Source organism: Contarinia nasturtii, unplaced genomic scaffold, assembly GCF_009176525.2.
Source record: "Contarinia nasturtii isolate CC-2019 unplaced genomic scaffold, AAFC_CNas_1.1 Cnas_scaffold_1240, whole genome shotgun sequence".
In the NCBI taxonomy this organism is placed as follows: domain Eukaryota; kingdom Metazoa; phylum Arthropoda; class Insecta; order Diptera; family Cecidomyiidae; genus Contarinia; species Contarinia nasturtii.
In genome coordinates, this window is record NW_022198581.1 from 4,621,528 (window position 1) to 4,636,005 (window position 14,478).

Genomic DNA, 14,478 nt, shown 5'->3' on the forward strand with positions numbered 1-14,478 from the left:
CTTAAGACAATCTGCTTCCATCACAATTCGTCGATTTGCCTCTTTTCCGTTTTGGTTGTGCTTAGTTTTGGTTGTTGTTGTAGAATCATTTAATAAAATATACATCTTTATTTTTTATTTGAAATGTAGCTGATTGAATTATCCAATCGAATATTAGTTGAATTAATATATACACACACACACGTACAATATATGTCAACATCTTAATTTGGAATTGCGTTCAAAGTGGATCGCATCGGAGCCACCGAATTGGTGTGTTGCATCAAATGCGAAACTATTGCATGCATGAATGCCGTCTGCGCATGTGTATTTGAATGAATGATTTGAATCAAATTAAATCTCTCTTTTGACATGCAATATCGAGGAAAATGCACGCACGAAATGAAAACAAAATGCATTCAATGGCATTGATTCTCCCCACCATTGTTGTAGAACATAAAGCTCCTGTATGAATTCGAACCATGCACCGTTTTGCATACAAATTTTTCATTTTATTTAATTCTCCAAAAAAAACGCGACCAATTGTTAATATCATAATAATATCCATTGAGAATGCAGTGTCAATGTATACATTTATGCAAAATAAACAAATACTTTGACATTTATAGGTAGAATAACTCTATTTTAAAGTCCTAATTGAGTATTTGGTTTCATTTTTATTTTGTGTTGGAATTGACTATATATCTATATGTATTGTATATGGTTTTTGTTTAACACTGCGATGCAATTCCCTGCGTCAGAGAGTTTTCCAAAACAATGTGAAACTCGTCCAACGGTTCGAGTATTTGTCGTAAAAAGGTCAATAGGCCTTTTCGTCTCATAAAACTTTGGTCTTCGTACATTTCCTGAGTTACTTGAGTAGCTGCAATTGGTTGAAGCATGCGATACAGCAAATGTTCTCTGCAACAAAAAATGATGAATATTATGTGATCTAAATCGATTGAATTGATCGGTTTGACATTGAAATTATGGCATTTACCTTAAGCTAAGACAAATGAATAGTTGAAATTTGCCATCTTTTCCCAGCGACTGTGTGACATTGTTGATTTCATCCATTAAGTGGTTATAACATCTCCAAATTGCTGTTAATTCTTGACGAACAGCCGGTGTCATTTGCGCTGGCGCAGGCGAATGTGGAGATTCAGGACTAGAATTTTCGGTTGACAATGCTTCTTCCACCAAATTCAATTCGAATTGTTCTTTCACTTTAACTGTAATTTGAATTTAATGAAATGTTTAATTGCCGCCAATTTACACAATTTTTCAAAAAAGAAAATAAGATTCAATTCAAAATTTAAAAACACTCACCAAGAAAATCCCAAATATAAAAGTTTCGTCCAAATAATCGCTGTGATTTGAATCCATATAAAAATGCACTTTCCATGCATTTTACTAAACCATCTTCGCCGCATAATAAGTTTGTCAATGAACTGGTGTCTCTTTCACGATTTGGTCTATAATGCCATTTAACAATTGCATTGACACAATCGCCAAGCATATGTTGAATATCAGATGGTCGAATTTCCGGTCGATGTACGCTCGGACTAACCGATCGCGGTGGCGTTCGGCAAACTTCAACTAATTCTTCACTATCAACCGTCCGTGGTACCAATTGACCTACTAATAATCGCTCAGTTGAACCGTCATCAACGCCACGACCCAACCATCGACCACAAGCGAATCTAATTTAAAATCAAGTGATTTTTTTTATCGTTTCCGCTAGATATTTTCAATTTTAAATACTCACTTGTAGGTATGGCCGGTGACTTCGTTTCGAACAAGTATATGTTCAACCATCCATTTAGGCGATGGACCAGAGTTATCATGACCGATGCGAAGGGTTGTTAATATACCTAAATTCTTATGCTGTAAAGTGAATGCGAATGAAGTGATATTATTTTGCAGTTTCTTTGAATTGGGCGATGAAGGTACTCACATGAAAAACAAATTCAAGAGAACTGCGTGGAATGGTCACTTGTTGAGTTTCGCACAATGTACCCGATATCGCCACCCATACGTTAGCAGTTGTTGTTACTGGCCCATATTTTTTCGATGGAAATATCACAACTCGATACGGTAACTCTGCACAAAAAAATGAAGATATATAGGTTTAATCAAACATTTTCTCTACAATCGAATCGATTCCGTATATTTGTACATACTTGTGGTTGGATAAGTATTGGTGAAGCAAAAATAATCGACGGCATTTAATGTAAGTAAATGATAAAGAAATTGCTCCTTTTCTTCTTCACAACGAACAAATGCGTTGCGTTTGTAAAGATTTCGAAGCAGTGCGGTATCGGATAACAGTGTTCTGAAGTGCTTTGATAACAATTTTTTCTCCAATGCCAATCTAACCCATGCTCGTGCATAACCAATATGCGTCTTGATATCGGTCATGGCAAGAATATTTCTGAGAAAGTTCAAAAGGGGACGATTTTGTTAATTTTCTCTCTTCAAAAACATTTAAATACTGAAAAAAAAAGTGCTCATTAAAATGTTGCTCACTTGATGTCAAATTCTAATGATTCTGGCAATGTACGAAGTTGATCAGGTGTTGAATCTTTTCTATCACGTGATTTCGATCTACCTCTAGTTGGACTACGTGGTGATTCATTCTCAATGGCCAGTGACGATAAATCTATCAATGGTAAAATGACATACAATCAAAAAAAAATCGTGCTTTATCAAACACACCTTATAAATCAAAATCGAAAAATAATCAATCCATCTCCACTTAAGTCATAAAAAATCACACACAAAATCAATACAGGTGAGAGATAATAAAAGGTGCTTTTAGTAAATACATTAACCAGAAACAGAAAGCTTCTGATGAAGCTTTCAATATATTGAAAATGAATTGAATTAAACGAAAGAAAAAAAAAACAAGAACCAAAACACTCCATTAAATCACTCTCAATAAATGGTTACACGTACAATCCATTCGTTTCCGCATCGCACTCCAGGCGACAGCTAAATTCCATTTGAAGAAGTTGTTGAAGACGCAGCGTGAATAGAAATTTTATTTACAAATTGTATTTTTCATTTATTAAATGCGGTTAGTTTTTGATGAATTACCTGGCGTAAGAAAAGTGGTATCAATATCTTTCGGTGGATGGCTACTATCATCATGAGAATCTAAATATGATTGAAGATGAGACCAAAGTGCTGATTTGCCTTGTTTATTTGTTAAACCATGTGACCAAACTTTTTCCAATAAATCACACAACGACGCAATCATTGTATTCTCTTCCACACCGATCACAGACACTTCGCCACTTAGACCAAGTGCAATCGCTTCGGTGCCCATTTTCTCCAGTAACATTCGTTTCGTTTTACTCTTACAATCCTAATAAGCAAGTATAGGCCATGATAAAAAGAAATATTCAGCAAAAAACACAAATTCACATGCGAATAAAATCAAAAATTATTTTCAGTCTGAAGTTGAAAGGAACAGAATGTGCGAAAGTGAGAGAGAGAGAGAAAAAAACCACTAACTTTTAATAATTTTTCAACAAATGTCCAATTGGCTTGTGCCAAAAGTGCGGGACTCAGTTCGGTAGTTGCGAGATTTGCTGAATTTCGATTTGCTGCGGCGGCAGCTGCACTGCTTGAACTGAATGTCGGCGGTTTTCCATCGATTGATATCTCTCTGGTGCGCCATTTTGAACCATTTTTAAAACGGCGCAAACTGTTGCCTCTATTCATTGGAAATTTATGAAAATGTAAAACATTTTAAAAGTGACCGACATAAAAAACACTTTTGTTTTTTCTTCAAATATTTTGGATATTCGATTGCATTACAGTGTGTCTACGGATATAGAATTTTTTTTCTTGCTGAATCATACGAAAATGAAATGAATTTTTGAAAATATTTACACAAAACAAAATATACACAAGACAACAGGCGTTCAAATAAATAATAATAAACAAATGAAAAAAAAGAAACTTGCAATATGTAATAAAATATATAAAATAATCAAATAAAATTGATTGTTTTTTTTAGTGTATAGAAAAAATGTTTTTCAGTTTAATCCAATAATTAAATTAAAAACAATTTCGTTTCTATCTAAAATACGATAAAATTAAATTTAATAAAAAATGGAAGCCTTTATTGAACAAAACAGAAAAAAACTTAAATTTTTGTTATTGATGTCATGCTTTGTTATCAGTTGTTGCGGGTGAATCATATAAATTTTGTTCGGACTGTTTATATTTTCATGCATTTGTTTGTTTTTATTTGTTTGCTTTTGTCACACACACACGCGCACACATACAGAGTTTTTCATTTCTAACAATTTGCATGCACAGCTCTATTTCATTTCCCATGCATGTGTGTGAGCGTGTGTAAAAAATGAAAGCAAGAGATTCAAAATGTTCCGTATTTTTATGTTTTTTTTTTTTTGTGTGTGAGTTTTTTCCTGTCTTGAATGCTCTTCATAATTAGTAGTATTTAAATTGCTTTTGATTTGATCAGTTCTAAATAGCCTAAAATTGATTTCCATTGAATTATTATTGCGAATTATAATATCGAGTGAAAAAATATATCTAATTCAATCACAAAACATCACCATGCTTGTTTTCTTTTTCGATTCATGCAAATGAAATAGCAAATATAAATGAGTTATCATCGCAGCAAATAAATGTCAAATAAAGAGAAACAAAATCTATATATCACTAAAAACAAAATTCTTTTCAAAATATACATAAAATCAGATTTTTCAAGTTAAACTAACAATAACAATTGAACGAATTCGCTTGATTTTGCACGAAAAATTGTGGTTTGTATAAATACTACAAAAAAAGGGATTTAATAAAGTGAACACTTAGCAATAAATTATGAAATAGAAAAACCAATTAAGAAAGCAATTCTAAAAAAACAGAGAATGTTTGTTGTTTTTTTATAAGAAAAATGCAAAAAAGAGAAAAAAAAATCATAATAATAATCATAGGTTCAACAAAGATTCCATATTTAAGTTATAGTCTGAGTGAATGCCTTTAAAATCCAAGATGTTGCACTTTACAATCGAATGTGGTGTTTGGAATGTGAATGTGTGTGTGTTTTTTTGTTTGTATTTCGATTCAACTACACTACCTCGATGCCGACTCCTGACTCAACACCGACTTTTCCAATGTCGGAAAACTACGGAAATATGCCGGACGATTTGGCAGTATTTCACTTGGAGCAGACACCTCCATATCAACATTGTTCAATCGTTTATCTAAAAATCGCTGCGTTTCACGCGCCAAAATGCATGGTTCATAGTTTGCTGAACGAATCATATTTTCGCCACCGTGACGTTTTCTACAATTTGACGAAGTAAAAAAAGATAATTTAGTTATATTGATATTCAGCGAAATGAATTCTATTTTATAAAATGGCTTAATTTTCATTTTGTATACTTCGATTTGGCAAAGATGCGAATAATTGAGATTAATTTTATTTTTTGTTGGCTTCCACTGTGGCTTGATTCCGTTTTCAGGCCATGTTTTATTTATAAATTCGATTTGTAATTTAATTTTTGTCATTTTTGATCAATACGAATTTCAGTGAAATTCATAGAAAAAAGTATAGAAAATTGACCAAGTTCCAAAGAGCTTGCCAAATTTATTCAATGCTTATGCATGAATCGGAATCGAATGAATTGAAATGGATTCACGCGCTACATATAAAGTCAATGTGTGATTTAATATCAAAGTTAAATGTTGAATCGAATTGGAAAAAAATGGATCGAAATGCTAATTTCTCCATTGCGAAGTACAACAAAAATCATAAATGCCATTTTAAAATAGAATCCAAACTGTGCTAATTGAATTTAAAATTGAAATGAGCAACCAAAATTGCGATTTTCATGTAATTTATACAAACTTGAGTATTTTAATGCGGCTATCGAATAGTTTCAAGTTCGAATCGATGTCACTGTCCCACATGGCCATAATTTTATTGTCGATGAGCGTGGCAAACATTTGACTCTCAAGAAATCGGCTCAAGAATGGTCGATGATGTTGTTGTTGATCGGATAAAAATGATGCCTTATCAAAATTTTGTAGCGATTCACGATTTGTAAGCCATTCATTTTTATCTTGATTTGGCCAAATGACAAAATGTTCATAAGTGGCAAACATTTGAACGAAACGATTTAAAAAAATTTCGCGAACTGAATTGTTCAATCGAAGGTCTTCGCAATAACGTTCATGCTGTGACAATGGTCCTCTTCGTTTCGCTGGCATAACATCATTGCTGCAATCAATTTCATCCATTGTAACGCCGCTACGTCGTACAATATCACCAATTCGTGGCGGTAATGCTGCATTGTTCAGTGGTGGTTTTTGGGTAATTCGATCGGATGCTGGAGCCAACAATGGTTGTGTTTGTCCATCTAATGCATTTGGCGACGATGGACGATCCCAATCAAATGTGTCATGCAACGATAACTTTCGCCTCGCATGCATTCCAGATGGTAGCGTACAACTCGATGTCATCACATCATCGTTGCGCTAGAGGAAAAAATGAAAGAAATAAAAAGTTTTAATGGCACATTTCATTTTTGATGACCAATAAAAAAATGTGAACAGAATTATTAAGAGCACATTGAAAAGAAATTCAAGAGCAAAAAAAGAGCTCTTATGAAAATTAGCTCATTGAAAGTGAAATTGATTGAAATGAAAAGAAACTCTTGAAAGAAAAATAGTTGGCAATTGAGCAGAGCAATAAAAAAAAATAATCAATTTCTTTTACCCTTGACGAAAAAATGTTCGATGCAATGGAACTATTTGTGGTCGATTGGCTTGACATTGACTGTACCACATCGCGAACACTTTTATCACGATAATTAACATTGAATTTATCCAAAATAGCCGAAATTTCGGCAATAAAATCACTGCGATGTGGAAATAGCGGCAATTCTTCAGGTAATTGTATAGTCTTTTTATCGATATCAACACAACAAAGTGTGGCTTCGTTGCCAATTTTTAAGTAACTTTCCGAATCGGCATGCAAACCCATTACAAATGGAACGGGCGCATCGAGAAAATGGTGTAACGCCACTGGAAGTATCGGTGCATAAACATGCGGCCAAACAAATGGAAACAGTAGCGCCGTTATGCACTCACCAACAATCATCAGCTTCTGATAATCTACAAATAAAAAATTGTGCGCAAAAAAACACACATTGTGAGTGAGAAATTGTAATAAATAATTAGCGTGATTAATTGAGCGTATAAATGAAAGAAGAAATTTGCAAAAAAAAAACGTATATATTTATACCAGATGATCGAAGTAGCACTTGACTTTCAAGTAAAACGCAAGTGAAGAGCTGTATCACGCATTCAACACCGATGTACGTAAATAGCAAACGAATTGGAAAGTCCATAAGAGGTAATTCATCGGAGAGGCCAGGTCGCTGTAGAATTGTAGGTATTGGAGGTAAATGAGGTTCATCGGGTGGTAAATAGATTCGAATCGAACGACCCGGTTCTGGAATTATGACTTCATATAAAATGTTATACACATAACTCTCAAGGCTCAAACTTGGGCCCGGCTGACGAGGAAGACATCTATGTAAATGGAATAAAACGAAGAAAAAAAATGCGTAAATATTTTCGACGCAAAACTAATGTTTCGAGCGCAAAAATCGAATTAGACGACTAATTTCAGTGTTTATTTGGTTTTCGATTTCAATGCCAACGCTCGTGTTTTTTTTTTGTTTGCTTTACACACTTACTTATATAAATTGGTTAAGAATATCTCAGCCACATGGGCGTAGGCCACCTGGCATACCAACGATATACTTTTTGCCACGTACAATTTATCCTTGTTGATTTTGTAATAACTCACCGCTGACGCGGGCGTATTTGCTGCCAATTTAAAGTGACGCGGTAATGACCGAGATATCGGGCTATCTTTTACGCGTTGCAGACCGGGCGACGACTGTCCATTCGAGAGCTCTGTCATGAACATCGACTAAATGGATGGAAAATTTGTATTAATCACTCTTGAAATGGCCTAATTAACTAATTAGCCAGCAATTTTGCTATTTTCTACTAACCTGAAGCGTATGCATTGCATCGCAAATATCCTGATTTCGAATTTCTTCGTAAAATATCAAACTGAATCCATGGCATCGTTTGCCGTCCTCACGAGTCGTAGCAAACGAATGAAAATGTGGTTCGATTGAATGTTTTTGTGTGCGAAATCGTAAACCTTGAGGCAATGACAACATACAAATGCCGTGCGAATCGAATGGATTCCATGATACATGCTCCGGATAATGTGCCAACGGTTTACTCTTATAAGCTCGATCCAATGGGGGACAATGAAGACTATCGCCTGCCAAACAAATATAACGAAACACAATTTATCCAATTTCTTTTACTTATCTACCAAAATAATAAAATTTGAAAATATGTAGCCAGTTCAGTGCGCTGTAAAATTTACACAAAATCATCTGATAGCAAATTGAGATTTTTCGTTTGAAACAACAGAATTATTTATTTGTTAAAATATGACTCAAACCAAAAATAAACAAATGATACAATGTTCGTCGGAATGTTCAAAGTGAATCGTCTGAATCATTGAATTGGTTTTGTAGAAAATGCATTGGTTGCACAAACAGTCCCTTGCGACTGTACTTAGAATAACAATGTTATCAATTGAGGAAATTTTTGTTTCAGCCATAAAAAGTTTATGACACCGTTTCCTTTGTTCGTGAAAGTTTATTTAATTTTGATACAATCATCTTTACATAATTTCACTTTTTGTTATCAACATTTCGCTTTCCGTTCTATGATTTGACCACAAACTCTGTACCAACACTGGTAGATTAAATTCTAAAAAGAGAATTTTGGAGATTTCTCAGAAGATATTTTTGCTCACAAATCTAAAGTGTTGAAATGTTGTTGGGAAATAGAATAATTATGAGAGTTTCGGCAAGTCTTTGTAAAGCATAAACTGGTCTTAAATGGTGTTTAATTTATGATGAATTACATGAATTGTGTGGTTGTTTTTTCTTTGTTTCGAATGAAATTACATGTTTGTGACTAGCGGTTAACTAGCGTTTGAGTAATAGCTGGTGTTAATGAACCCTATGTTTTTGAACTTAAAAAACCAAAAACCAAAAACAATTGTGCAATATGTTGTTTGCTTGAATAGACTATTCTGAATAGTAGAGGTAAAATAATGGTTGCTACTGTAAATAATACGATTGTCAGTATCATTATAAAATTCGCATTAAATGCGTTAATCGATCAAATATTTGAATTGTACGAAAAATCGATTAAAAAACCATGCAATTTTAAAATGGCAATGAACATATTTTTTTGGAATGTATTGTCGATCTTCTGACAAATATATAATGATATCCATCGAAGCGGATATGTTTGATAGGCGAATTAATTAGTTGCCAATTCATCACACAAGAGATAAACCCCACAAATTATTTTAGAATTCCTATTAAAAAATGAATTTGTTAGGTTTCCTTATAAAATCGCAATATTTTAACAGGAATCCTAATAAATTGGCGCGCTTAAACGTCAAATCCAACCTCACTGTGTTGAAACAAAACATGTTTTATTATTTAAAGGTTTCCTAATAAAATGTTGCCATATTAGAAGGAAACCTTACAAATTAATATTTTAATAGGAATCCTAAAATGATTTGTTAGGTTTATTTTTTGTGTGATGCATTTGATTGAATCGGTTTTCGCACGCCATTCAACAAAATTGGAATGAATGGCAAAAATAAACTGGTGCAAAACATTAAAGATAGCCGCCATTTGTATGCGGATGCAAATGAATGAATTCGATTCGGACGTGTTCAATGGCTGTCGATGATTAAATGCGAACTTTTTCTCTTTGATAAGCGCATACTTAATCATTTATTTATGATAAATGCAAATGGTCATTGTACTTTCGAAGAAAGAAATGCCGACCAAGGGAAAGGGAAACAAAAATTACAACTTTGTGTTCCAAAAAAAATCTCGGCGAACAGTTTATGTATTTAAATTTTAATCTGTAATTCCTCGCCGTTGAAAAAGATATGTTAAAAGTAAATGAAATTTCATTTAAAAGTGTGAATTGGTAATTGATACGTAAAACGAACATTTATTCGACCGTTTTTCTCTTCTCCTGTTTTTTTTCTCTTTTTTTACAAAGTATAATTGAGCACTTTGAATTGAATGAGTATTTTTTTTACTGTGATTGATGCAAAAGCGAAGCGAAGCCATACACATTTTATTTAAACTCTTTTTTTCGCGCACAATTATGACGTATAGCGAAAGTGTGCGCAACAGTGTAATTAATATTAATAACAAATGATTTAATGGCGGGGAATGTGTTCGACACTTTGTTATACTGAATATGCAGCAAATTCATGTTTTCATGCGCTCAATCGAATATCAATTGCGCAGATGTGAATTGACATAAAAAAAAAATAAAGTGTTATATCGACATGGTGTGAAGTGATGCTATATGTAAAAATACGTACCAGCAAATCGGTCAGGTTCAAGGCCTGTATCTTGATCTAAGCCGCAGATAACAAAATAATCAGCAAAGCGATTGGTTGTGGTTTGTTGTCGTTGCTGTTGTGACTGTGTTTGTTGTTGTTGTTGTTGATTTTTTACCGATGATGAACCCGTTTCGGCGTTTTCATTGTATTTGGTATTGTCATTTTGACCATTCTCGCCCATTTTTTTCTACTATTTACAGTGCGATTTCAATTTGTGTTGTTTCTCTTTTTTTGGGCGAATTTTCCCCTTTTTTATTATCTTCCGTTAGATGTTTGCTTTGAAAATCAATCCGTTTTGATTGTCGATCCAATATAAAAGAAGAAGACACAGAAGAAAATCAAAAACAAAAAATTCGAACGACACACTTGCACGCAAACTGCTTTAATCTGAGCGAAATTGCGTGTTTAACGACACCGAAATGAACGAATGAAAAAAAAGACGATTTGCCTTTGTGGCGTTATGCGAGCATAATTAATAATGAGTTTTGCTTTTCTCTGGCCTAGGCCGATTTCATTCATTCAAAGTGAGCACGGTGCAAGTAACACATTTTCCACGATGTCATTGTTCCGGTCATTAGTATATAGCTTTTTTTGCACATCACATTCAATCGTATTCGGATATTGTCACTGCACTTTTTGTTTTGTTTGGGTTTGGATTAATGCTAGATAATATATATATTTTTGTTTTGTATTTCCTACTCCAAAAACATTGCACAGCCTTTGAAAATAGCAAAATAGAACACAATAAACATCAAAAGATCACAAGTGTTTTGGAGCACATCAACATTACACTGAATATGCACGGTTGATTTTTGGGTCGCTACAGCGATTTTTGCAGGTACTTCTGAACCACATACGCTCTATCTCTTTCTATGTGTGCTTTTCTGACTCGTTCTATCTTTGATCGTTCTTGTCTCTGGTTGGTGTGATAGTAATATTTTATCAGATTTACTCATGCGACAAATACAACACGAACCAAATCGGGATATAGACACTTTTTTTGTTTTGGTTTTTATTGAAATGGGAGTATGAATCTCTTTTGCACACAATATATTGCTTTTAGCAAACATATAAATGTTTGATCATAAAACACTCGTCATAAAATGTAAAAAAATCAGTAGCCAAATCACACATTTGATTTCATTTTTTAACTCCTTTTGGCGTGTGTATATGGTTTTTGTTTGTGTTGTGTGTTTGAATCAAAACAAATGCTCTGTATATTATGTACGCTTTCATTTTACGGAACCAAATTTATTTGTCAATGTTAAATATGTATTTTAATTATTTAAAAAAATAAAACAGAAATTCAAACACATTTCGCATATTTTGTCTCTTCCTCATTTCAATTTTAAGAGCTATCATGCCAACTATTGAGTTTCTATTTGTCTTTATTGTGTTTACTGTCTTTGCTCTCTTTTAATTTGATAGATGTCATTTATCATTGAATCTCATTGAATTAAATCACAAAGTCTCTTTTATTTCTTCTCTGATTTAGTTAAAACACTAAGCACTTTTTTCGACGATTTAAGTAAAAATTCTTTATTGTTTAATGCAAACACTCAGCTGCTCCGTCCAATTTTTAGCATTTAGCCGAATTTTCTTTTTTTGTAGTTTTGTAAAAAAAAATGTTTAAATAAGAAGAGCAAAAAAGGCATAGAAAAATTGTGTTGTTTTCAATGTTTATTTGCACGATTTGAGTAGTTGTGTGCGCTTTAAGTTGCTACTGCTTGAGCCTTGCTCAATAAACTATATTGTTGGTAAAAGTAAGCCGAGCAAAAAACCCGTGTAGAAGAGATGAAATGAAGAAAATTTCACTTTATTCAGATGTTACACTTGTCCAGAGACAGACACCATCGATGTTGTTCCAAAATACGCACAGCAATATAGAGAGTACACCAAAAAACCACACACTAATTGAATACATACAAACTGCGACAAATACAGCTATTCTAATGAATTGTTTTTTTGGTCTGCGTGTCGCTCACTCGATTTCCCAAATAGTCGATATACACAGAGTTTTCATCACTGCGTTGTGATTGTGTTTTATTGCACAGCTTTGCACGACATTGCAAATTGTCTACACATATGTCAATGTCTCTGTTTTTCACTATTGACAAGCCTAAAACACAGCGACATCTATTGCATACCAATCGAATTACACATTTTTCTTCTTTTTAATTGCCACTATTGCACATATTAAAAATGATGAAATTTCAATTATAAAAATTATTTTGTTTTTGATGTTGCAATCACGAGGCGTTGATGGTCAAATAACAAGCGAATAACAATTTATAGAAAAGAACACTCTCACACGTCGTAAAATGTGTATTCAAAAAAGGTATTCATAACTAAATAAATGATGTGCCTTCTGGTTCCAACTTCGCAAGAGGTCAACTTATTTATTCTGGTGTTTTTTTTTGTTCTAGAATAATTTCTGATACGTTTTTAAGAAAGAATATATTTAAAACGAAGGCATTGAAATTATTCTTCAAATATTGCGCCCTAATAGAATGTACTTCAATGTATGACAAATGTCATTTAAAAAAAAAAATTACGTGTTTTTAGCGTCGAAATGTCATTCGACTGCTGAAAGAGTGTGAAAAAAGAAAACGAAACTCAAATATGACTCAAAATAAATAGCTTTTTAAAAATAAGACAGACTGTTTTGGCCACCCAAAAATTAAAATAAAATAAAGTGAATCGTGTTGATTTAATTCAGATAATTACGTGGATATAAGCCGTGCATATTGAAACGAAAGACAGCAATTCGGTTTAAAAACGATCGACAAAATAAATATTGAATCAGTGCGGTGATCATTGAAGACGATAAACATGCAAGTGAACTATATGCGAATCGCTATTTATGCGTTAACCTTTTTGACTTACGCATATTCGGGTTATGGTTCAAATATAATCCATAATTTACGTGACGCAATCATTGCGGCCGAAGCAGTGTTTGGCGATGTTTTCAAGAATGTAATACATGTTGCGCGCAAATTTCAGACGGTACATTCGGTATTCGATGCAGCTGTTGAAGAAACTTGTATTTTTAAGTGTCCTGGAGGTGAGTCGCTGATTTGATTACCTTATAAGCTCAAAGTTTTTTAGATTTTTTTTATTTTCCACTTTGGTTTGAGAAAATCCATTCATTCAATTGATATATTTACAGACGTGACACCGGTTAAGAATAGATTGTACACACCATCAGCTAATGGTTGTGGTTCGTTGGGATTGAACATTAACAAAGAATACTTGCCGGCCGTTGAGATGGAACATTGTTGTAACGATCATGACATTTGCTACGACACCTGCAACAAAGATAAAGAGTTATGTGATATAGAATTTAAGAGATGTCTGTATAATTATTGTGACACACATGAAAAAACGACCATTGGCACGGTTGTTTCGAAAGGTTGTAAGGCCGCTGCCAAAATGTTATTCACTGGAACTATCACCCTTGGTTGCAGGTACTACCAACTTCTTCATATATCTTTTCGCTTATCCACTAAATATGTTTTTTTTTTTCAAATGATTTCAGATCTTATCTGGATGCTCAGGCTCGTGCCTGCTATTGTAAACCGAAATCCGAAAAAGAATTCAAAAACAAAGACTATAATAAAAATCGGCAAAAATATTCAAAAGATAAGGCACCGCCGTCGCCCGGATGGAGAAATGATTTATAGGGATTTAGTTTTTTAAACGATGCCAATGACGAATATATGGCAACGAAGACTTTTTTTTTGTAAATAGTTCCGCGGCTCTCTGAGATTAACGAAATATTTAAGAGTAAGACTCCCATGACCCCTTAAGACAGCTTACTAGTCCAAAGGAAACCAGGTTGATCAAATTTGAGATCAAGATCTTGATTAACACGAAAATGTTTACCATTTTATTTGAATAAAAAAAATATTCATGTTCGGAGTTTATGTTTTTTATTTCTCGTTTTGCGTTCAATTTAACTACACAAATTTCGA

The 14,478-nt window shown here is 33.5% G+C and overlaps 2 protein-coding genes across 11 annotated transcripts; one reads left to right on the top strand and one right to left on the bottom strand.

Annotated features, from left to right (window-relative positions):
- Positions 1 to 636: 636 nt before the first annotated feature.
- Positions 637 to 12,447, bottom strand: LOC116345034 (DENN domain-containing protein 5B). Of its 10 annotated transcripts, none has more exons than XM_031774047.1 (18): positions 12,431 to 12,447; positions 10,484 to 11,166; positions 8,049 to 8,329; positions 7,725 to 7,963; positions 7,268 to 7,557; positions 6,740 to 7,137; positions 5,870 to 6,498; positions 5,096 to 5,305; positions 3,499 to 3,700; positions 3,079 to 3,349; positions 2,938 to 2,973; positions 2,509 to 2,641; positions 2,163 to 2,413; positions 1,937 to 2,082; positions 1,748 to 1,866; positions 1,309 to 1,682; positions 980 to 1,211; positions 711 to 900 (listed from the first exon to the last, which is right to left on the bottom strand). In XM_031774047.1, exons 2-18 carry the CDS (start codon positions 10,683 to 10,685, stop codon positions 711 to 713), a joined length of 4,203 nt encoding a protein of 1,400 aa, XP_031629907.1. In that variant the 5' UTR covers positions 10,686 to 11,166; positions 12,431 to 12,447. The 10 variants fall into 10 exon arrangements, with proteins under 10 accessions (XP_031629901.1, XP_031629908.1, XP_031629907.1 ...); XM_031774043.1 differs by lacking the exon at positions 12,431 to 12,447 and adding an exon at positions 11,394 to 12,420; XM_031774042.1 differs by lacking the exon at positions 12,431 to 12,447 and adding an exon at positions 11,394 to 12,420 and having other exon boundaries at positions 10,484 to 11,222.
- A 582-nt stretch (positions 12,448 to 13,029) lies between these two features.
- On the top strand, positions 13,030 to 14,425 carry LOC116345257 (group XIIA secretory phospholipase A2-like). Its single transcript, XM_031774477.1, has 3 exons — positions 13,030 to 13,568; positions 13,674 to 13,971; positions 14,043 to 14,425. The coding sequence occupies exons 1-3, from the start codon at positions 13,337 to 13,339 to the stop codon at positions 14,185 to 14,187; spliced, it is 675 nt and encodes a 224-aa protein (XP_031630337.1). The 5' UTR covers positions 13,030 to 13,336; the 3' UTR covers positions 14,188 to 14,425.
- Positions 14,426 to 14,478: the final 53 nt, after the last annotated feature.

Coding starts and splice junctions, on each gene's coding strand:
- LOC116345034 (XM_031774041.1), bottom strand. CDS start 10,685: ATGGGCGAGAATGGTCAAAATGACAATACCAAATACAATGAAAACGCC. Junction 1,867..1,936: donor CTCTTGAATTTGTTTTTCAT/GTGAGTACCTTC, acceptor TTCACTTTACAG/CATAAGAATTTAGGTATATT. Junction 1,212..1,308: donor TTATATTTGGGATTTTCTTG/GTGAGTGTTTTT, acceptor TTCAAATTACAG/TTAAAGTGAAAGAACAATTC.
- LOC116345257 (XM_031774477.1), top strand. CDS start 13,337: ATGCAAGTGAACTATATGCGAATCGCTATTTATGCGTTAACCTTTTTG. Junction 13,569..13,673: donor TATTTTTAAGTGTCCTGGAG/GTGAGTCGCTGA, acceptor ATATATTTACAG/ACGTGACACCGGTTAAGAAT. Junction 13,972..14,042: donor ACTATCACCCTTGGTTGCAG/GTACTACCAACT, acceptor AAATGATTTCAG/ATCTTATCTGGATGCTCAGG.